General features: G+C 39.3%; 1 protein-coding gene across 2 annotated transcripts; it reads right to left on the bottom strand.

Moving 5' to 3' along the window:
• Positions 1-2,725: 2,725 nt before the first annotated feature.
• On the bottom strand, positions 2,726-9,817 carry nr2f2 (nuclear receptor subfamily 2, group F, member 2). 2 transcript variants are annotated; one of them, XM_080539375.1, is made up of 3 exons: positions 8,654-9,817; positions 7,093-7,620; positions 2,726-5,094 (listed from the first exon to the last, which is right to left on the bottom strand). In XM_080539375.1, exons 1-3 carry the CDS (start codon positions 9,096-9,098, stop codon positions 4,820-4,822), a joined length of 1,248 nt encoding a protein of 415 aa, XP_080395501.1. In that variant the 5' UTR covers positions 9,099-9,817; the 3' UTR covers positions 2,726-4,819. The 2 variants fall into 2 exon arrangements, with proteins under 2 accessions (XP_080395501.1, XP_080395500.1); XM_080539374.1 differs by having other exon boundaries at positions 7,093-7,638.
• Between the last annotated feature and the right edge of the window lie 13,135 nt (positions 9,818-22,952).

Here is a 22,952-nt window from a genome sequence, read left to right on the forward strand (position 1 = left end):
TAATAATAATAATAATAATAATAATAATAATAGCCAAATAATAATAATCACCATCGTCATAATAATCATAATAACAACGATAATAATAACTAGAAATAGTAAGTACAAACACAAGTATTTGTTGCTTGTTTGTAAAGAGGTAATACAATTTCCCGCGAGTTACAATGGCCTTTACCATGATCATATTATTACTAGAGTGGTGACATGAGGCCTTACTAGGTTTGACGATTACTTAGGCCGCAGGGAGCGATTCGGTTAAACCCATGGCTCAATTTGTGGATGGACAATAGCCGGTAAGGCGATAGGAGCGATGGTGAACAACAAAATGTGGTTACAAAAACAAACGCGCGAAAATGTTCAACCTGACCAAATCTCTCTTTTTCTGTATAGCCTATTTGAGAGGGGGGGAGTAGCCTACTTCTAAATGAGAGGCCTAACACAGGCCTAGGTCTACCCTCCCTGCGGGCGTCGTGCTATGGGAGTGCCGAGTGATCACTGTTGGATTCCAAGTAGCAGACCAGCGTATAGGCTATAGGGCTACTTAAGACAATTAATTGGTGCCCCCCCCACCACTATCTCTACGTCGTTCACATCTTGGCCAAACGGGATTTGGTTAGATCGTGGACTTGTCTGAGCAGAACACCTTGATAACACCGTGATAATTATGATAGTAGGAGGCCCAGAAAAGGCTACTATAAATCATTCCGTAATTTGACCTTAAATGCGGTCATCATGGGTCGTATGACTTGACGTAGTGTCTCCACGTGTTTCATCACTCACTGACATTGTAAATAGAACGTACAACAACCTGCATATTGACACACACAGACACACACAGACACACAGACACACAGACACACACACACACACACACACACACACACACACACACACACACACACACACACACACACCTTCAAACATTCAAAAACAGAGGATATACAAACAGCCCTGGGGCTGGTTGCGCATATGCATGCTTGCAAGAGTTGCGTGCCATATTACCAAAACCTCTTGAATCTCACAATCAGTGATGTGGTGATTACAAATCAGTGTTGCTGGTTCGCTTGCAGAGTTTTGCAGTGCACAGGCATATCCCAAAGTGTATTTATTTATTATTTCCACGAGGAAATAAATAAAAGTGACATCATACTGAGGGAGACCTCATTAGTTCGTCGTCCAACGCTAATAAAGGAACAGAAGTGCAAATTATAGAGTTCAGCTTCAACACACGTTCTGTCAACTAAAATCAGCACGGTCACCACGACCATGATCCGAATTACATGAAACTTATTTCTGCCGGGCTCTCAGCGCAGTGATTCACTCGAATTGAAGATAAAATAAACAACGTTTGAAGTGCAGCGGAATGTCTTCATTTGCAATAATTTAGTGGACCCACTCGTACACAACCCTATATCATTGTTATTACTATTTAGTTACACCAATAATGACAAACACAATGTGCATGGAATTAGGCCTAGAGCGTAATTACATTTAGCTGACTTTCACCATTAATTAGACAGGGGCATGGTGGGATGCCTTTGAAATCTGAGGAATGAGGAAGTCGGCTAAAATGAGATTTACTTACACAAATAAATACACTGACCAAATGTTGTATAAAAATCGTGATCTGGTTGTAGCCTAGGCTAATGTAAATGTAGGCTCCCCATGCACAAATATTCTGCTTGTTAATTATTAATAATGCTGAGTTGACAATTACTGATGAAACTGAATGTATTATTATTATTATTATTATTATAAACATACAACACGTTTATTATAGGCTTGTTTAAGTTAATACATCAGTTAATATTGCTTGGGTTGTATACACTTAGCGACCATACGTTTGAGAATGGTAGCCTACAGCAATGTATATTTTCGAAGGAAAATAGTCATCAGGTTTTATTTCAACCCAGCGGACAAATTTCATAATTCACATTCTTTGCAAGATAGCCTACTAAGTGTAGCCTATTAATCACGATAGAAACGGTTGGGCACTTCCGATAATAGTTTTGCGATTGAGGCTCTGCATGCCTCTCAATGACGGGGGTCTTTTTCTTGAACAATGTGGTTTCTATTATGAAACACTGCTTTGCTCCGGGGAGCCGTAGCATGCGTTGGGTTGCAAGACGCCATATTGACTGAACTAATAGGACACCAAGTTAAAGACGAGCTTTAAGGCTGGAGATCGCACGCTTGATCTCCCTTTACAGACACCATGTCCACTAATGCGCGAGTTTGGTGGTTGAATTTAGCTGAGTAAAACCAAGTGATGTTTTATTTGCTGTTTATGGCCTAAACAGAGCATAGCTGCTTACTCTGACATTATTTTAAATGCCCACTGTAGTATTCCAATACTCAAGTCAGTAGACTACCTGCAGTGGCGTCCCTGGAGGTGAATGACATAAGTTCACAAAAGAAATGCGACAACCGACAACTTAATGATTACCCTATGGCTAACTTACAGGCCCAGAATCAGACAGACTGAAGCATAACGTAACATCATTTAAATAGCGTAGACCTGAACACACGCGCACACACACGCACGCAGACGCCGACGTGCGCGCAAACTTACACAAACACACACGCGCGCGCGCGCACACACACACACACACACACACACACACACACACACACACACACACACACACACACACACACACACACACACACACACACACGTTTGAATGGTAAGTAATAAGCAGACCTGAAAAACTTTTGTTTTCAAATTCATAAATTATAATTTAATACCAAGAACAAATTTACAGCAGAATGCTTGTTTACAATAAGCTAACACAAACAAACAAGAATTGTGTTCAACTATAAACTTCCACACACACTCACATATATCACTTGCAATTAATAATCATAATAATAATAATCATAAAAAAAGTATCTATACGTTATCAATACCCTGCAGTCATATATTTTTATATATTTATATAAAAACGTGGGTCAGTTTAAACTGTTCATAATTACAATCATGTATCATTCTCTGGTCCATATGTGGCATGGGAACAGCCAAAGATCACTGTTCAATCAACTACACAATATGATCCCTTTTTATCCAACCACAACATGGTGTCTTGTGTGTTGAAGAAAAGCCTCAAAACAAGGACAAAATTGCTAGCTTTCACACACACACACACACACACACACACACACACACAGACACACACACACACACACACACACACACACACACACACACACACACACACACACACACACACACACACACACACACACACACAAGGCATCTGTCACAGACCGAAGGAGCAGAACACTAAGTCAAAATAGCAACTCCTTTCCAAACCAGCTCACCCTGTTTAGTCTTAGCCTAATATTGAACTTTTTGTTTCTTTTTTTAAATACAAGGGCTAGTGTACTGAATGCACAGATTATATCTATACAGTCAAAAACATTTACATGTATATATATCAAAGGTAAAATAGGTTAGCGACCTGTGGCCATGCATTCACAGTCTAAATACATGAAAAGAAAACATTTGTCGTAATATGTATATACATTACAAACATAACTTTCAGTGCTACTAGCTAAGTCTGCCACTCAATTTGAAGACGTTGTATTACCGAAAAAAATGGCAACCACAGATTTTCTTAATCACATATACTTTGTATAAAGGAAAACTCGTTGAAATGAATTGACCTATATTTACAACAATACTGCCTCTAATTAATGTTTTCAAGTGAAATACATGAGCATAAGACTGAAGTTTCAAATCTAATAGTGTTCCCAAAGTTGTATACTTAAACAACGTTTTGATAAGAAATTACTTCGCGCTTGTCAGGCACTTAATGCTTGAAGTGTAAAGAGGGTGACATTTCAGGGACGTCCTAATAATACTGCTATTACACTCCTCCAGCAATACCTAAAACTTATATGACCCTTGACCTTTCCAATTTCAAAATAAGCTTTTATATGGCTAGATGTTTTCATTGAAGTGTTGCATTGGCAAGAAACAAGTTAATATGCAAATACCACTTAATGTCTGCCCCAAATCAACAGAAATATCAAGAGTTGCCATTTATCTTTATATCTCTGGGATTAAGCCTTATAATTTGTTGTGTAGTTGGGTTGGTTTAACTCTAAACAGTGGCAAAAACAAGTGGACCCTGGAACTCCGTCTATCATCAATTGGAAAGAGCAATGATTCAGCTGGGTCAAAGAGTTAAACATGAACTCCGAGTAACACCCTGGCCCAGTGTATTATGGGTCACCTTAAGAGTAAGTGCGCTTGCAGCATTAAGCATGTATAAGCCTTTTCCTATATTGCTGTGGATTTAGTTTTAATTCTTGAAGAACATTTTTACATTACTTTACTGTTTCAAAAAAGTCATGGTTTTAGAAAAGAACACCACCTGTACTACAGAATCACATAGGCCGGTTTGGAACCAGAAAGGAGGAACGAAAGAAAAGTACAAAAAACAGCTATAGATACATGGACACAGGACAAGTTATTTGGAAAAAGAAAACTTACTTTTTCTTTTCTCCTAAGTTTTTCTCCAATTTTTCATTTTAAATGCACTTTATAGTTTCATTTTCCATTTGAGGATTACCAAAATCCTTTTCCTTATTTTTTCCGTTTTCTTCTTTCTTAAAAAATGGATAAGAAGCAAGTTGTTCCGAATGATACTGTCAGCTTTTATCTGCATTTTGAAAGTTCGCTGAAAGTTCGCTCAATTTTAAAATTCACAGTCATTTACGACAATGCCTTTCTTCGTGAAAGCAATCTCGTGTAACAGAAGCTCTAAGAAGCTCTTACTATTGTAGTTTTAGCCCCTTTGTTCATTCCTTCTGCTTACTGAATTGACATGTAAGGCCAGTTAAAACTGCTCCCCGAAAGCAACATATCCCTGATGAGGGTTTCAATTGGGGTTTTACCTACCAATCGGACGAAAAACAATTGCTCTATGACCGAAGAAGAGACTGTGCGGAGAGAAGGCAAGCGAAGTAACAACTTCCCAAATCGAGTTGGCTGGTTGGGATACTGGCTCCGAACATATTCCTCCAGGGCGCATTGGGACTTCTCTTGCAAACTTTCCACATGGGCCACATCTGAGAGGCCACAAGCATCTAGGGGAAAGAAACAAATAAACGTCCTTTATGATGGATCCAAAATGCAACGCTCAGTAGAAGAAAAAAAACGATTATAAATGCATATCTCTCTGGTTTGTATTATGATGACATGTGCGTTACAAATACATTGTCTCGTAATTGAGGATGCTGTATGATTTTTAGTGAGGTTTGTAAGGTACACTTGTAGGCCTATAAAGCATGCATTTCAGATTAAACGTACAATAATGATAAATCAAATCGTGACTAGGAAATCTATCAACATTATTCTGCGGTATCATCACTAAATATAGTCATATCATGTTTATTCGGTATAGGCCTACATTCTTTCATTGCGGGCCTAATGTATGATACCATATCTGTTTTCGAACACATACGTTGTTGAATTTACGTTAAGAGACCCATGTTTCTTGAAGAGCTGTATCCGAAAACATTTACAAATCACTCAGATGTCCTACACGTATTTATCAACGTGTTACCCTTATTTGCAGTCTCACGGAGGCGCCGATAACAAAAGGCAAAATTGCTCTATATTTCTAATCCCTTTTGATTAACAATAAACCGGTAAGCATTTAGACGTAACTCCACACACACACACACACACACACACACACACACGCGCGCGCGCGCGCGCACGCGCACGCGAGAGAGAGAGAGAGAGAGAGAGAGAGAGAGAGAGAGAGAGAGAGAGAGAGAGAGAGAGAGAGAGAGAGAGAGACATGACCTCTACACTGCGTTTTGATTTCACTAGAAACCGTGGGACAACCCTACTATTGTACCTTCACTGGGATGAGAATCGCAGTAATAATGAAGAAATATGGCGGCCACTGATAGGCAAACGCTTTTCCATAACTACATTGATTACATTCCAAATGCCTGCAATCAAAACAGCATATAAGATTCAGAAACAGAGTAAAAGCCTGGTGGGCCTATAGGGATGATCTAACACGACGGTGGTGTTTAAAGTAAACCAACCCGGTAAAATAGCCTATATTGTTTAATAAATGTCTATGGAATATAATATAACATTGGGTCTATATATAGCCTCCGTTATTTTAATATAATTAATAATAAAAAATTGTATTGTATTTTCACACGCTTTTTATTTTCCACTCCACTGCTGTAATGCTATAGCAAGGAAGTTTGGGTCATGACCTAGTTCTGGAACGAGTCCAGAAAATGCCTTGGATCACTATAGATCACCCTAACAGAAGAAGGAGGAATTGTGAAACATTGTCCACACAAAAACTAAAGTATGGTAAAAAGGCAATGAGTAATTATTTAATTCACCATAACTTCAATGATATACGCGTTTCTGTACAATTTCTGGCCCTTCATGGCAAAATGATATGCCGCGCTAATGTGTGCAAACGGGGCATTAGGTCTGTCTCTCCTTCTCTATTCCCCTCCCCCTCAAACCGTGACATCATTTACCAGTCATTCCATATAGAGGCAATTGCACATAAACACCTAGCCTATATAGTAGGCAAAATGAGAAAGTGTAAAGAAAGTGTAAAAATATATTGATAATTTGTCTAGGATGGAACTCTTCACCGAATAACACGTTTCAATGGCATTTATGTTATGGGCCAAAGTTTCTGTCAGCGTAAGCCTATATATTTGGCTTTCTACAGTAAATAAAGTTACGCTACTTTATCATAACGTATCTTCATAATGAGTTTAATTGTCAAGCGAATGGATAAGAATAGTTACACATTGAATGATGTGTGTAGCCTTATGCCTGACATGTCAGTGAATTAAAATGACAATGTTATTAGCGAAAGTCTGCAATTAAATCCAGGCAGTAGTATGTGTCTTTTTTGGTATGATATTCTATAGGACAGACAGTTTGCAAACAACTTTGGAGACATGTCCTATATTTTGACTATGCTTATTTTAGAACACATATTTTACGACGTAAACATATACTATCACAGCCGATTAGGCCTATTATTAAACATTACATTCTATTCTAGTGCCAACCATTCCTGGGCTTACCTGATGTGAAAAGCACGATTGCCTTTAAGCAGCTGTATTCAGCAGAATCAACGTGCAAAGCTTTCAGCTTTTCCACTTGTTCTTGGAAGATCCTAATGTGGTCCATAAAGGCGACCACTCTGTCCGCAGACATGGGGGAGGCGTGGAGGCCCGCCGCCGCCAGAAGGGGGGCCACATGGAGAGGCATGGAGCACTGTGCAGCGTTGAGCACGAATAACTCACTCCAGGTCAACCTCAGGAGGGCCACCTGGTCGGTGATCTGAAGGTCTGGAAAGAAGGGGATATTCCTAGCCCACTCCACGGCGCTGAAGAGCATCCGGGCCGCCAGTTCACAAATGTTCTCGATGCCCATGATGTTGTTGGGTTGCATGCATTGGCTGCCATACCGGGACGTGGGGTAGGGCTCCGCTCTCAGCAGAAGAGAGATATATCCGGATAAGTAGGAATGGCAGTGCAGCGGGTCCCCATTTGTCAAGGCGAACTGGCCGTGGTGTGGCTGTGTGGGTGGCATCCGTCCCCTTTGCACCGCTGCAGTAAAAAGAGAAACTGCAGATATTGATGCCTGAATTCCACACATAACGAGGCAATGTATTCCTCCTGACCAGGGGGCTATGTCAAGTTACAGTATAGCCTACAACAGTTCCATGCAGGATTATGCCTGTCTGCATGCATAATCATTACGCTACTTCGGTTATTAAAAAAATATCTAGCATATATGCATATGAGGAAATTATACTTCGGCCTAAAGTGCTGTATGATGGGCTAGAATATTTGAAACATAAACAACACAATAGCCTACATTTTACACAATGACCGTTACTTTCAGACTATTGTAGGCTATAGCCTATACTGATCAACAGCAGTATCCTTTTCCATATGATGGTTCTAAATTAAATACTTTAGAAGTATTTTAGAATAATTTTGTTGTTGTACTACAGCAACATGAGCTCACTGAATAGATCAGCACAAAGAGGGCAAGGCAGTCTTTGCATGCTTTAACCCTTAACCTACTTAGCCAGCAATCCATCTGGGTGTACAGCGAAAACTATTTTCGAATCATCCTCAATGAACAGAACAATTCAACAGATATCAGTGTGTGTCTGACGCTCAGTTTGGAGATATAGGCTATAAGCTAATGTGGTGGATCTAAACGGTCTCCTCACTCCACACTCGCCATAATAGCGCGGTATAAATATGTGTGGTTGTAGCCTATTCAAATCCTGCATGATGGGTAGCCATTTCCCCTCTTTATTTTAATGAACATGGTTCAGTTTGTAGGATCTTAAGCACACTACTACAACGACAACCGTGTTCCACTGCAGACGACAATAGTTCGCTTTAAAATAGAACTATAATCGAACGCTAATAGAAAAGGTTTGATACGCTCCGTCTCGGAGCACCAAAGCAGGCGGGCTCCATTGCGTGCTTCAGCCGTGCAGCCTAGGGGAGAACAGTCGGGAGAGAATATGGGGACGGACGGCAGGATAATAACACAATTCATTCAGCGCATGATACACACACAGGACATATACATCAATAAAGAAAACAAATTTCCTAATACCTTCCCGTCTCATGCCAACTTTGAGGCATTTTTTGAGGCGGCAGTACTGACACTGATTGCGATGGTGCTGGTCAATGGGACAATTCCTGTTGGCACGGCACGTGTAACTGAGGTTCCTCCGTACGCTCCGTTTGAAGAAGCTCTTGCACCCCTCGCAAGTGAACTGGCCGTAGTGTTTGCCACTGGATTTATCCCCACAAACGACACATTCTATGTGCTGCGGCTGTTGTTTCTCCGTCGTCTGGTTGGTCGGGGCAGATTGCGTATTGTTCGGGGGTCCTTGGACGGTCGTCTGGGGGGTCGGCGGGGCGACCTGGGAGCCTGTCAGATTCAACTGGCCCGGTTGAGAGGTGGGCAGGGATAGTCCTCCTTGGGTCTGCGAGGAAAGGGTACCTTGGGTATCGGCCACATCGTCCTGGGAGCCTCTCCACACTACCATTGCCATATCTATCAGTCAACGTAAAGAAACTTTTTGTCTGCCGTTTTGGTGGTCGCGGTGCTTATATTTCTCGAGGAATGCAGAGCACACTGTAATCAATCTAGTCAAATAAATAAATAAACGCCAATAGCCTACTGTTGTTCGATTGTCCGTGGAATCGTGCGAATCGTGGCGATTTCTAATAGGCAAGACCGGTGCGAAGCCAGACGTTAAAACTGACGCGATGGTGAGCTGAATTGCAGCCTTGCGCTTAGAGGCCAAGTCCAGGGGCGCTTGCAGTCAGCCATCCAGGAGACCCATCAAGGGGAAAAGGGGCAATTGATTGCGATAATGAAACGAGGTAGCCTATTCAAGCAGTGGACCAGTGGGTTAGGCGGAGGCGACGTGACAGCAGCAGCAGCAGCAGCACACAGCATAAAAACACACAATTGATGTGCAGTCTAGCAGCGATCTGCGCTATCAAGTTCCTGCACAAGTCTTGAAGAAAATCATCAACTGGTACAAAAATATCGCTGCTTCTCCCTTTTCTTCTTGTGAGGTAGGTAAGCGCGAGCAGCACCGCGCAGCTGAAAGCCGAATGCTTTTGTCAAAATATGAAGTCAACTCTCCGACAAGCGAGTGATTATAAAACAAAAAGATCACAACCTAATCTTAGAGCCTCCTTCACGCGCGGAAAAATAATAAGAAAAAGAGAACAGAGAATCAAAGTGATCAAATATGTTAAAAAGGGGGGAGGTTAGGAAGTGATTGCGAATTGTACGAGCCGGGCTGGCAGAATGCTTTTCTCTCTGATCAGCTCACTGAGCTCTCTATATAGTGAACTTTGACACGACTGCTGCAACTTAGCACACGTTACCATGGAGATGAGCTGCCATATAAGGAAAGTGACTGTGTTTGACTGGTCAGAGCTCACGGACCTCCCCCTGGCCCCCATTGGCTAGTCGGCACTTGTGCTACTTGGTGGCTTGCCAAAAGGAAGGATAGGGGTCGAGAAGCCGCTGGGTCCTAAAACCAGAGGAATTCAACAAGGGCTTCTAATTCACTCACATGCTGATGAAATATAAATAAAAACATAAAAATGTTAAATGATTCCATTCTCTGTATATCAAGGGCACATAATGTCTCTAATTATGTGAACGCACGATACAATGAAACATAATGTTTCTTAGGTCTATATTCATTTTTTCCCTAGAAATGCTACAGAACGGTGATGATAATGTTCGTCTGAAATATGTTATTTTCGCTATATGTTCACATTGGATAGTGCTCATGCCACTGTAATATGTTATACTTGTGTTGTGCAGATTTCCCGAAATGCGGTAGGCTACGGGTGTATCAAAGAAGCATAGCGTAGCCTATGATAACTTGCTGAAATTAATCAATATTATAGGACGTTGTAACAAACAAATGTTGAGTGTACCATAATGTTTGGTCAAATATCTAAGTCGTACTCATACATATCTATTACATTTATTTGGAGACAGACTCTTATCTGTAGTTTAATAAACCTTAATTAAACGTCACATGATAGATATATTGATTATGTTCAATCGTGGTCAATGTTATTGATGATAACATATAGGCCTACGACAGCAAAGTAATAGAAATGTGCATCAAGAGGCCTATTGTATGTCGTAATATTTACAGATAAGATACTTTGGAAGTTTGACTTCCATAATAGTTTTGGATACTCATTTTGCTGATTGACGCCCAAATGTGTGTATGGCTAACTGTCTCTCCTTCACCTAGATATACAGCAACAGAAACACAAGCATAAACGATTAAAACAGACTGGTATCTGAGATTTCCATATACTAAAATGTTGAGCCTATATATAAGTCACCCGGTGGGCCCATTATCTGTCTTTTATGTCAGAGAGCACGAGATTCAGACTATACTGTTCATAGTTTGATATACAGAGGTACTCGTTAATGATTAGTAGTTTATTCCTATTAATGATTTCTAACCGTGTGTATTGAAAGTTGTTCAATAGACCATCAAGTGAAGCAGCCTATATATTACTAATGTAATAACCATATCATAATAATTATATCATATGAAAATATGTTAACTAGTGAGTGATAACTCAATTTCAAAACACTGTACATTGACCACATTATGTATGTGGGCTACAATTTCATAAAAAATAATTTAAAAAAACAAACTCATAATTGTACATATAGGCTACCAGCGAGTTCACTGTCTTATGTTAAGACAAAGGATCTTCCTTAATGAAATAAAGTGGCTCCCTGTGCGCACCGTAAGTTTCTAGTCTGAGCATTTTTAACCGCTTGCTTGTGGTACTTCCAAAATCACCAGGGGCTGTCAAAGTTGGGTCCAGTGAAAAATGTACAGAGCTAAATCAGAGCATATGCTGTCAATGGGGGGAAAATGCAGCAGAAAGGATCTATTACAGTATCTGGGTGCCCCCTAGCGTATGAATTCTTTCTGCCTCAAATCGAGATTCAATTTAGAGACGCCATCCGACAGGGAAACTGCCTCACTCTCTCGTCTCTCACACTGAGCAAAGTAACGTGCGCCCATTTCAAACTGATTAATGTTTTAGAGAATTTATTTTAATTGACTTGGGTATGTCTGCGTTTCTTCTCCTCATAGTCTATTATGTGCTCGATAGATCCAACGCTCCGGAATTATTTTTGTATCTGATGGCTTTTAAAACATTGTCTGTTATAATGTGCCTTACCCGTAACAATTGTTGTCCGGTATATATCCTTAGGCTATATATCTTATGCAAACTTGGTGGTCTAAGAATAAAATGTCCCCTCTATCGTCTTACTATGGATTCGCCTATTTCACACCATAGGTGAGTATGAACATTTTGTACGGTATGTTTCATTCATGTAAGAATGCTTATCATTTCTGCTTGCATTACTCGAGTTGGTAAACAATCGGCTACTTTGAAACTGATGGAAACTAAGTGATTAAGCATTCATTCCTTATTACCCTGATCATTATGAACCTGCAACGCGTACGAGGACGCATATTTACAGTAGAATAATCTTACAGGTAGGCTAATCTTTGATTCACAATGTAACGTAAAAGCCCACTAGTCTGCGAATGATATTAAACTGATTATGAGGTACAGATGATAAGTGTGTAAGAAGCTATGTATTCTCACAGACCTACCAAATGCATACGTTGTCGTTTCCTCCGTAGCGGGATGCATCTTCTCTCTTACCAAAAATATACTTAGTCTTCTCTTTCTTTTCGATTATGTTTAGATAGGGGCAAGGTGTCCTGGCCACAAGACGGAATTAACCACAAAAACAGTTTATTTAGAAAAACAATAATGAAAAAAATGTTGAGCAAAAAACCCCATGGTATAACAAATTATTCAACTTATGTGCTGAGCTTGAGCCATACAATATAAGTTGACTTGTCTTCATAAGTTGTGGTTCATATGGTTGTCCTTATGACAAAAGAAGGCTAATACAGAAAGATGATGCTCCTGTGGGTCTTTCTGTGTTCTACAGTGGCGATACGCGCGTCTCCGCCGCTGCTTTGTGTGGGCAGGATGAGAGGGAGGGGGGAAGTAAGAACAGACACCTGTCTCTTTATATTGGAACTGGTTGTTCTATGGTTTCTAGTTTCTTTATGTTAGAATCATATTGAATCAAATGTGCTAAAATAACATAAAAAAGTGTTACAGTTCGTGGGTAAACCCCAACTAAATGTGGAAAACCCACCTGCAAAAACAAATTGATTGATAGCTAAATCTATTGATTCGAATTTGTATTAGGCTAATAGTCAGTTATTAAGCTAGAGCGGCATCAATTATTATTATTATTATTATTATTATTATTAGTGTTATTATTTATTTTATGAGTGTTTTTATTTATATTGTAATTGTTATATCCACAACAACAGCAATAATAATAATAATAATAATAATAATAATAATAATACGTTCGTAATAATAAAAATAACCAATACAAGCAAAATACCTAATATGTCGGAAAGGAAATGAGAGTATGATTTCATAGTATCTCAATTGACACATCGCTGTTTATCATTGATAGGACTAAGAGAGAGAGAGAGAGAGAGAGAGAGAGAGAGAGAGAGAGAGAGAGAGAGAGAGAGAGAGAGAGAGAGAGAGAGAGAGAGAGAGAGAGAGAGAGAGAGAGAGAGAGAGAGAGAGAGAGAGAGAGAGAGAGAGAGAGAGAGAGAGAGAGAGAGCGAGCGATCGAGCGAGCGAGAGAGAGAGAGAGAGAGAGAGAGAGAGAGAGAGAGAGAGAGAGAGAGAGAGAGAGAGAGAGAGAGAGAGAGAGTGAGTGAGTGAGTTTATGTTGTCTTTAGGCCTATCCTTAGTTTTGGACAAGGAACCCACATTTGACCAACCTTTTCACATAAACATTATCTGAATAACCCTAGGTGATAATCTTAAATTCTACAAAGCTTTTCCTCTTTCATCGCCGGTGCACTTGGTGCTGGGGCATCCTCAAGACAGGGTCTCAAAGCACAGGGCTCAGCAAGCCTCCATACACAATAGCGCACCCCCATCGGGACCAACATCGATTAGGACGAGACTCGAGGATGTCGCCACACTAAATATTTACTGATGACACACAAATAGCAGGATCTTTAACGATTTTCCATGCCCAGGGCGCGGAGAAAGGGGTAAATCACTTCATTATTGTTTGTAAAGCAAAGCGCCCGCACTCTGGTATACAGGGCTTTAAGATGTGCCTTGATCGGGATAAGCGCAGTTAGTGAATCGATAGACAGTGAATAGCCAAGTTAGTGGTTGAGATTCACGGCCGTGCTTTGAAAGAGCTTTCACTCATGTAAAAGATAAAGCAAACAAGTTCAACAAGAGAGCTGTTATGCTGCATAGTAAAGAATGAGTAGGTTTAGGGGTGTCATTTGGGGCTTTGCCGATTATAGGCATTAATAATAATAATAATAATAATAATAATAATAATAATAACTTTTATTTGTATAGCACTTTTCCTACAAACGTTGCAGCTCAAAGTGCGTTAATGAAAACAACAAGAATATTACAAGAGATCATAAGAACATGTATTCCACTTTTTCTGTTGGAAATCCACCATGTTGTTGTCAATATCTTATGAATCCTCTCCTATAAGTAAGAGTTTGAATGACACATTTCTGTGATTTGTGAAGTCGGCAACTAGGCACCTCTCTCCTTCGAGGAGTGCGGTTTGGGAGACAGTCGTGCGTTAGAGAGAGGCGGCAAGAGAAGGATGAAAGTTCACTTTAATCTTATCTCTCCCTTCACCAAGTCCTTCATGCGCGAGATAGAGGGATACTGACCCGAAGGTCCCCGAGATCCCGGCCTGATTAACCCTTCAAGACCCTGTTGGGAGCAAAGTTTAACCAGGCTAATCAACTTGAAGAGATTGATTGAATTAGATGACGAGAAGTCAAGGGGGAAACAACTGTCCTTCCCCCCCTAAAGCCAAAGGCCAAAAGTTGGCTACACTTGCACTTGTCTCACTTGTATCTATCTCCTCACACCTTTATGCAATAAGCAAATATAACCCCCCCCACATAAAAAATAAAAAATAAAAAATCAACATGTAAGGTTAGTTGTGGTATTAATTCTAGTGGGGGCAACTTTATCAATTAATTTTGTGCCAGAGGAGGTGAGTAAATCTTTTTACATGTTACATCCTGGAGTCATGAATGTGTTGCAACTAATCAATATTTATATTATCTTATAGATCTCAGTCTTTTGCCTAAAATCGATCCAGTGGTACCTACTCTATGTTTTGCATTATACCCCTCATTGTTGAATGATGCCCTGCGTCTCAATTCTCCACCCTGACATGTGCACTTCATGGTGTAAGTATTGGCTCTTACCCTGAGCCTAAATTGATGTAGGGAAGTGCACAAGGGCACACTTCAGGGAAAAGGGTGGAGAATTGGGATGCAGGGCTGGAGTTTGATTGGCAGATGGAGAAGTACCCCTCCAGCCAATTCATCTCACAATATACAATGGTTCCTACTATTCACTGATCTTACTTCTTATTGATATCTGTCCTAAAAAAAAAACACATCATAACTTGCCAGTTAAAACAATACAACCATGCTGGTCAAACGCACTTCTGAGAATAGAATAGAATCGAGTACACACAGATGCAAGCAAAAACCTGTCCAGCCGATATTCTAATCTCACTAATATAAACACAACATGGCTACAAGGAAATCTCTCAGAATACACTATTCAAGTCCATCCAGAGTAAGTGTGATGTTCACGATCATATTGATGTTTCTCAGGCTAATTTACAGGATATAGATGTCATAGATGAAACCCTAAATGCTCATATATCTTTAATAACTGTAATCATCAAGACTTATCAAGCATATGTTTTAATTGTGTAGTATCCAGAGCACATTGTGTTGTGAAGAATTGGTGCTTCTCCAGAATTCCCGAGGCAACAATGTTGTCTTCAGACCGAAGGTGATGTTAAACAAATTGCAACATATATGGGCATTAAGCCAAACGTCTTTGTGGAAAAAACCCCGCATAATTCTATTCAACCTGCTTGTAACTGATATTAGAGGCTTTTGAATACAGTTCCAAAGACTTCAGTTCCTTTCAGGTACTTTTTGCACTGTTTACTTATACATTGTGCTCAACCCTTTATAGCACATACAGTATGTAGACGTCTAGATACCTTTTTAGGCCTCCTTTTTCATACTTTCAATGCAGTAAGAAGTAAATATCTAGAACAAAAGGGTAAAAGTTCAATGTGCAGTGTAAAGTATACAAACAAAAGCCTCAGAGAAAGCATATCACGTTGTGCAAAAGTAAGATTTTAGGAAGAAAAAAATAAATGTGCAATGGTCCATCCATATACGATGCCTCAGCAGTCTTATCAATCCATTGCATCAATATTTGGATTAATTGGATCAATAAAGAGGGAATGTTAGGCACAGTTTTTTTTAGCAAAACTTCAAACATCAAAAGCATTACAAAGCTTGTATTGCATGTATATGGTCCAGCAAACACACTAACCATATATTTCATTACCATTTGCATATGTTATTTCTCAATTATGCAACAAGTGCTTACACATGATCATTTTGAATATACTGATTCATGAAGTGTACTTTGTGAAGGATCTTTGTGTGTATACAGTAATAATGTATCTACACACTCATCTTACACATGACTAATCTAGTTCAGCGTTAAAGCATTGTTTACTATAACTGATCAATTGTTACTTGGATCTCATTCCAATCTCAGTGTGTACTGGTCAAATGAATATTTGCCATTCTGAAAAGAACTGAATTCAGATTAAAAGTTGAACTGTCTGAGATAATGAGATAAGATTGTGAGTCGAAAACATGGCAAAAAGGAAAAGCAAAATGGAAGGCGAATAACTGTAAAATAAATACAAAACAGAAAACAGAAAATAGAAATAAAACATACACAGTTGTACGTCTTTGAGGTAACAAATTAGTCATGTGTAAAATGTACGCAGTAATCACCGGCACTCACGCATTATTGAAACAATTATAACATAATTTAGTGTAGGGTTTTGGCTGGTGATGTTGTGAGTTTGTGTGTGTGTGTGTGTGTGTGTGTGTGTGTGTGTGTGTGTGTGTGCGCGTGCGTACTTGTGTGCGGGTGTGTGGGTCTATGTGGGTTTGTGTGTTTATGGAGTTCATTCAGTGGTGTATATTACTCTCATTTCCCTCTGTGTCTGTTTGCCCCAAGGGCCAATCTAAGAAGGCAGCAGATTCAAGATAGCTCACAGAGTTCGATTTGCCAATGATGGATTACAGTGTCAATTTAAACAGCAAAGGATTAATTTGTTTCAATGATCTCTCTTTAGGCTGACTGCCAGGGTGCTTTTCCTGTCTCCCATCCACTGCACTTCCTGTAAATGCTGGGTATTGTTGGAATCATGCTGACTATGATGTATAGTATATAGCTAGATGTAAACATACTCTGGTGTTGTTTATAGATATTTGGGAGCCAACTAGCTTTCTCCATGTATGTTGCCATAGTCATCATCACACAGTATGAAAATACCAAAAAGTAACACTAAGCACCCATATGTATGAAATGTTACGAAACCTTCTATGCATATTCACACCCTTTTGCGTTGCATGTGTGTTTGTGAACCCCACTTCTCCGACACTTAAGTTTAAGCCGGTCCTGCAGCATCGTGGAGAGCTATGGGTCCTGGGTTCCTTATTTTAACTATGGCTTGTGTGAGGATGAAGTGGTGTTAGGTTGGGAAGGGATACCAGGTCATGGTATTTATACTTGAATTGGCATAATGGTAACATTTATAAAACACTTAAAGGGTGGTGATAATAGCTTATACCTTAAACTCTATGGCAGTGTCAATCTTCTCTCATCACCTAGCCTTAGCCTCTTTCCTTTGGGTGTTACCCAAAAACATACACTGGTAAAGGGAAATCATCAATAATAATAATAATAATAATAATAATAATAATAACTTTTATTTGTATAGCACTTTTCCTGCAAACGTTGCAGCTCAAAGTGCTTTAATCATTATATAATCATCATTGAATTATTACATTTTTTACTGAGGCTGCATCCCTAATATAAACTGGCAGTGCATTCCACAATTTGGGTGCATAAAATGAGAATGCAGCTTCACCAGTGTTTTGATCAATTGCTGTATGCCACCCGTAATAACACCTGTAGTATGCCAATCGCATAACACTGCTACTTTAAGAAACAGTTCCACTCGCCAGAGAGATGTTAGTCATCCCTGGAACTGTTTTGTAAAACGCAAACAAAACCATTAGAATCAGAACTTTAATCCAAATTCTCATCTTAAATGGATGAATGGAATGTTCAATTGTGCTTACCGTACATGGAATCCATTGTAAAAAAGTGGCCCTTATAGTTCTGGCCCCGCCCACTCTTCCAATGCACACCTAGGCAACAATGGCTGCCCTATGGTTCCACGATGTTATGTGTTGTTAGCATCTAGCTACATGTGTCAGAAGGCAGGGCATCAAGGGTGATGGTTTGCTATCGTAGTTTGGGGTTAGGGTTAGGGTTAGGGTCAGGGGTAGTGTCTCAATTGACAGTAACCTGTCAGGGGGTTTACATGTACTTTTCCTTTACGTCAACAGAGATGAATACTGTTAATTACTAATGACTAATTATAGGCCCACTGCAGCCATTGAATACCTAGTCCCTGATATATATTGATCAAATCTGGAAATCATGTTCATTGATGATGGTCCATGGTTATAGAATGATTCTGCCTCACCAGGGCCCAGTATTTCAAAACTTTTAATCTTGATCAGAATGATCTGGATTCTTTTTTGCTATCCAGGTTCAGATTGAGCTGGCTGATTTCCCCTACACTACTCAACATCTGCCGATGATGGGACAAATAAAATGTGATTTGATTTGAATCAAAATACATAGATCTGATACTGGATAACAAGAATGAATCTGGATCATTCTGAGTTTGTAAACACTGAACCCTGGTGTAAATAACATTGATTAGATAAGCCTATGCAAATGCTTTTGTTGTCATGTTTTAATAGATTGTATTGATTCACTTCTATAAACAGTGTTATTATAAAATTGTATATCAGACATTAATAAAATCTTCAAATTTACTAAAACTGCATTTGTGTCCCATTCTGTCTCAACATAACAGTTGATCTCTACCACAATGGCTAAATGAAATAGCAACAGACATTTTGTATTTGATTGTTTTCACAAGAATTTGTTTATCTGAAATATGAAACAATGATGTAGATTAAGTTTGACAAAGCTTTTAACCTCTCTTTCTTATAGAGCTAAAACTGACATTTACAGTGTAACACTTCCATTTGTAAACAAATGTTTAGCACAATACAAATGTATTGATGTTTCCATACACAACCTCAGTTTCTGCGTTCACTGTCAGTCTGGACTTAATTATGGGCAATTGGACTTAACTCAAGTTATTAGGAAATATAAATATTTTCTAAAGTAATCAAAGAGTGAGGGCAGGGGAGAGATTGATTTGGCTTGTGGATTGTACTTAATTGGAAGCAGCTTGTTTAGTAATGAGCACCAGTGGGAGACATGGTCTGAGGTTAGGTTTGTCCTGCCCTTGGACAGGTTTTTTAATGGCTTATTATATACCTGTCTGTGTCTTAAAGAGAAGTTTATCCACACAAAGACTAATTCCAGTGTTGGCAGTATTGAACTTTATACTTACCAAATACCAATATTCATGTTGGGTTTTTCTGTATTACACTGATTACATAGTAGAGTTGTTGATAGTTATCTAAAACCTTTACAAATGATTCCATTATGCTCACCTGCTGGTGATCCACCAGTTATCAAAGGTCTCTTTGAATGGAAAGTAACTGTTGCCATGATTATACTGCACAACATATTTCTAGGTGACAAAAGCCTTGTACTTACAGATGAAATATAGAGTCATACAATTTAATAAACACCTGTAGACTTTAACATATTTTTCTTCAGAGGGATAATGACGTGGTTTCAGAACGGTATGGGATGGGATGTAGAGTTATTTCAGAGGAATATCCAGGTAAGTCATTTTGGAACCAGAGCTTTTCTTTTCAGTCTCTTCACCTGATTAATTAGTTCCTGGCCAATCTTAGAGTAATAGCTTTGAAGCATACTGCCAGAATGTAGTTTGTTTGAGCTTGTAGGTACTTTGGTGTTTTGCACTGATTGCTAATATAATGTTTGTCAGCTACTCTAAAAATGCCTATAGTGTTAGCTTTGTAGCTAACTATTAATATTTGTTACAACATAATTCTGTTAGCTGAACATATCATACTTAAGGCGGGTGGACACTAGATGATAAGCTAAATCAAAACATTGGAGAACCTCTCACATTTTATAATTTTGTAAAGCCAAATCGTACTAAACTGGTAATTGGTACGTACACTTGCAACACTACCACGGCAGTATGATTTGATAATTGGCATGTTATGGTTGTGGTCAGAGCACCACTCACACTTGGCAAATTAAGGCTGAATTGTACTGATGTGTATCTGACAGAAAAATGATCATGACACTATAGGGGAAAATAGGGCAACACTTTAGAGTCAACTATGTTATCACTGTATTGTTGATCAATTGACATCTGAGGTCAATTACTTTTGCATAGATCAAGTCAATTTGAAGTCATGACACATGATACACCCCTTAACCTTAACACCTGACATTTTCCTTCAAAAGAAATATCATCCTGCTGACTCAGGTTCTACAATGTCATTGTGGTCCTTTTTGGCCTTCAACTCATGAATTGAATTCAATTGAATTAAATCAACATGGAGATTATCTATCAAATTAGAGTAACTTCATATCGAGAAAAGTAAAAAAAGCGAACAGAAACATGTTTTGCGAGTTGTTGAGATGAGAGGATGTCTACCCTCCTTTCATTATGCATCTTGGTAGAACCTACCACTGTATGTGGAGGTGATCATAGGGTCATTCTAAATGCCTAATAGTATAGTCATTATCCAACCAAGTTGATTAATAGTATTGGGTACAGCCTTTAATAATGGTTTAGGTACCTAATTTTTCTTTCCACCTCTCCTGTTGCTTACTAGGCCAGGGGGATATTTAAACAAGTTCGTATTGAAGGTTTCCATAGCTTATTAGTGTGTAGTAACTCAAATGGTTTTGGGCCTGCACAATGGGAATGTTTTAGCCCTCAGCATATGTTCTGGCACTATAGCGTATTACTCACAGTAACATATATCATAATAGTAAAATGACACAGAAGAGGCTCTTATACAGTAGTGCAGTGTAGACTTTAGTTGGGCCAAAGACAGCTCTCATAATTCTAGCAGAAATTTGTGTGAAATGCACTTTGAAATAAACTTTCAGTGATATTTGATTTGACATATCACACACAAATGATTTCACTAGGGGGTTACCAAAATACTTTTGTGGTTCACTTCACAAGGTCCCAGTGAGTCAACTATCTGAAGATGCATGAAGGGGATTACATCATGGTGCTGAGTTTTGCTCTACAGTATGAGTATCACGTATCACACATACTGTTGATGAAGTCCTCACAAAGTGGTGAGGAATAAATAGTAATTAGTATCAATGTACCTGAACGAGCAATCGACTGTGGGCTACTACTCATGGAAAAGGTAGTCTAATCATTGCTACACCCTCACAAACTGTATTCTGTGTGACACAATCATCAAAATGGATCTATCACCCCAACGCCCATCAGACTTCAGTCGAAGTGGTGAATGACCATGAATACACAGTATTGTCTATCCAGTTCCTCATATCAGGTTATACCCTGACTAATCCTTCAACCCATTTGCTATTCCTGTTGGAACATTTGTAAATGTGGGCACCGGGGAACACATGACTAAGAGAACTTTTGTCCTAGCCATTTCCTTATTGTACAAGAAATAATCCCTTATGCAGCCTATGTCTGAGGAGGCCTTTTTATCTTTTCACAAGATCAGTAGACTGTTCAAGAGTGTTAACTAATACGGCCACTTGGCCCTCTATGGTCTAGACTTTCCTTTATGAATGAAACATTAGCAGAGCTGAGACAGCTGACAGGGTGTGGCTGGGCTATACCTGAGAGAAGAAGGCCCCAACTCTAGACAGTAAGGTGGTTTTGGTGGCGCTGTACCACTAGGTCTTGGCCTTCTTGCTCTTGCTACCCATTTATTAATGTGCAAACTGCTGAGAGACATCAACATGTTGCCCTATGTTTAATCACTGACTCAACTTACAAGTCAGGTTGGTTTCTCTAATGAAGGCTCACTCTACATAATGAGCTGTGAAAGTCAGCATTCTTATCATAGGTAAACAACCCGATGACCCTATTAGCAAACGGCTTGCATATTTCTTAAATAATCACCTCATTTTACATTGTCAGCTCCCTTCTTTAATGAACTTATGTGTCAATGTTTGCATTAAGGACATACTGTAGGTACAAATACATCTGTAGGATTCATTAAAGGGTTTGGGTCACATTTCTCATTCCATGTGGAAGTACAAAGTCATATTCAAAGTAAATATCCTCAAGCAAAGGAAAGCATGTGTACTGTAATATAGTGATTTTGACATACCAGTGGTATTCGACAACTGTGGACAATGACCTGTGAATGAAAGAAAACTTGGTTCAGAATGTCTGTGCAATGAGTCACCCTCTCAATAATTGCTTCCACATTAGACCCCCTCACCCTTGCTTGCAAGCAGATCCCCTCTGATATCCAAAGTAAAACTGCCTTGTGTCACTGCCATCTATTCTGGTATACTACACCTTTGCTTAACACAAATCAACACTCTTCTCCTTACTTGTATTATATAGTATTATATAATGGATCTGCTGGGCAATTGCCTACCACAACTATGCGGATGACACTCAAATCTACATAGCCCTCTCACCGAACGACTATAGTCCCATTGACAATCTCTGTAATTGCATTGAGCAAATAAACGCCTGGATGACACAACACTTCCTCCAACTAAACAAGGACAAATTGTATTAGGATAATTGTATTCGGATAATTGTATTCGGTGCACCTGACAAAAGATCGAAAGTCAGTGTAAAACTTGACTCTCTCTCTCTCTTCAAACTGAAAAACAGGTCAGAAATCTTGGTGTAATTCTAGACTCCGATCTAAACTTCAACAGCCACATAAACTCGATAACTAAATCAGCCTACTATCACCTGAAGAACATAACAAGAATGAGAGGTTTCATGTCCAAGCAAGACCTTGAAAAACTCATCCATGCATTTGTATCTTTTCACCATGTCCATATCCACCATCCTGTCTCAAAAAACTGGTGTAAATTACAATACATAAAGAAAGAAAGAAATCGCTCTTATTCAGTTATTAAGTGTGACTTATTGGGGTACC

The sequence above is a fragment of the Nansenia antarctica genome (genome assembly GCF_963989245.1).
Source record: "Nansenia antarctica genome assembly, chromosome: 9".
Taxonomy (NCBI): domain Eukaryota; kingdom Metazoa; phylum Chordata; class Actinopteri; order Argentiniformes; family Microstomatidae; genus Nansenia; species Nansenia antarctica.

What these genes read in the sequence shown, in the direction of transcription:
- nr2f2 (XM_080539374.1), bottom strand. Translation starts at nt 9,098, where the DNA reads ATGGCAATGGTAGTGTGGAGAGGCTCCCAGGACGATGTGGCCGATACC. An exon ending in AGTTGGCATGAGACGGGAAG is followed by an intron (nt 7,639 to 8,653) that starts GTATTAGGAAAT and finishes CAATATCTGCAG; the next exon opens with TTTCTCTTTTTACTGCAGCG. An exon ending in AATCGTGCTTTTCACATCAG is followed by an intron (nt 5,095 to 7,092) that starts GTAAGCCCAGGA and finishes TCTTTCCCCTAG; the next exon opens with ATGCTTGTGGCCTCTCAGAT.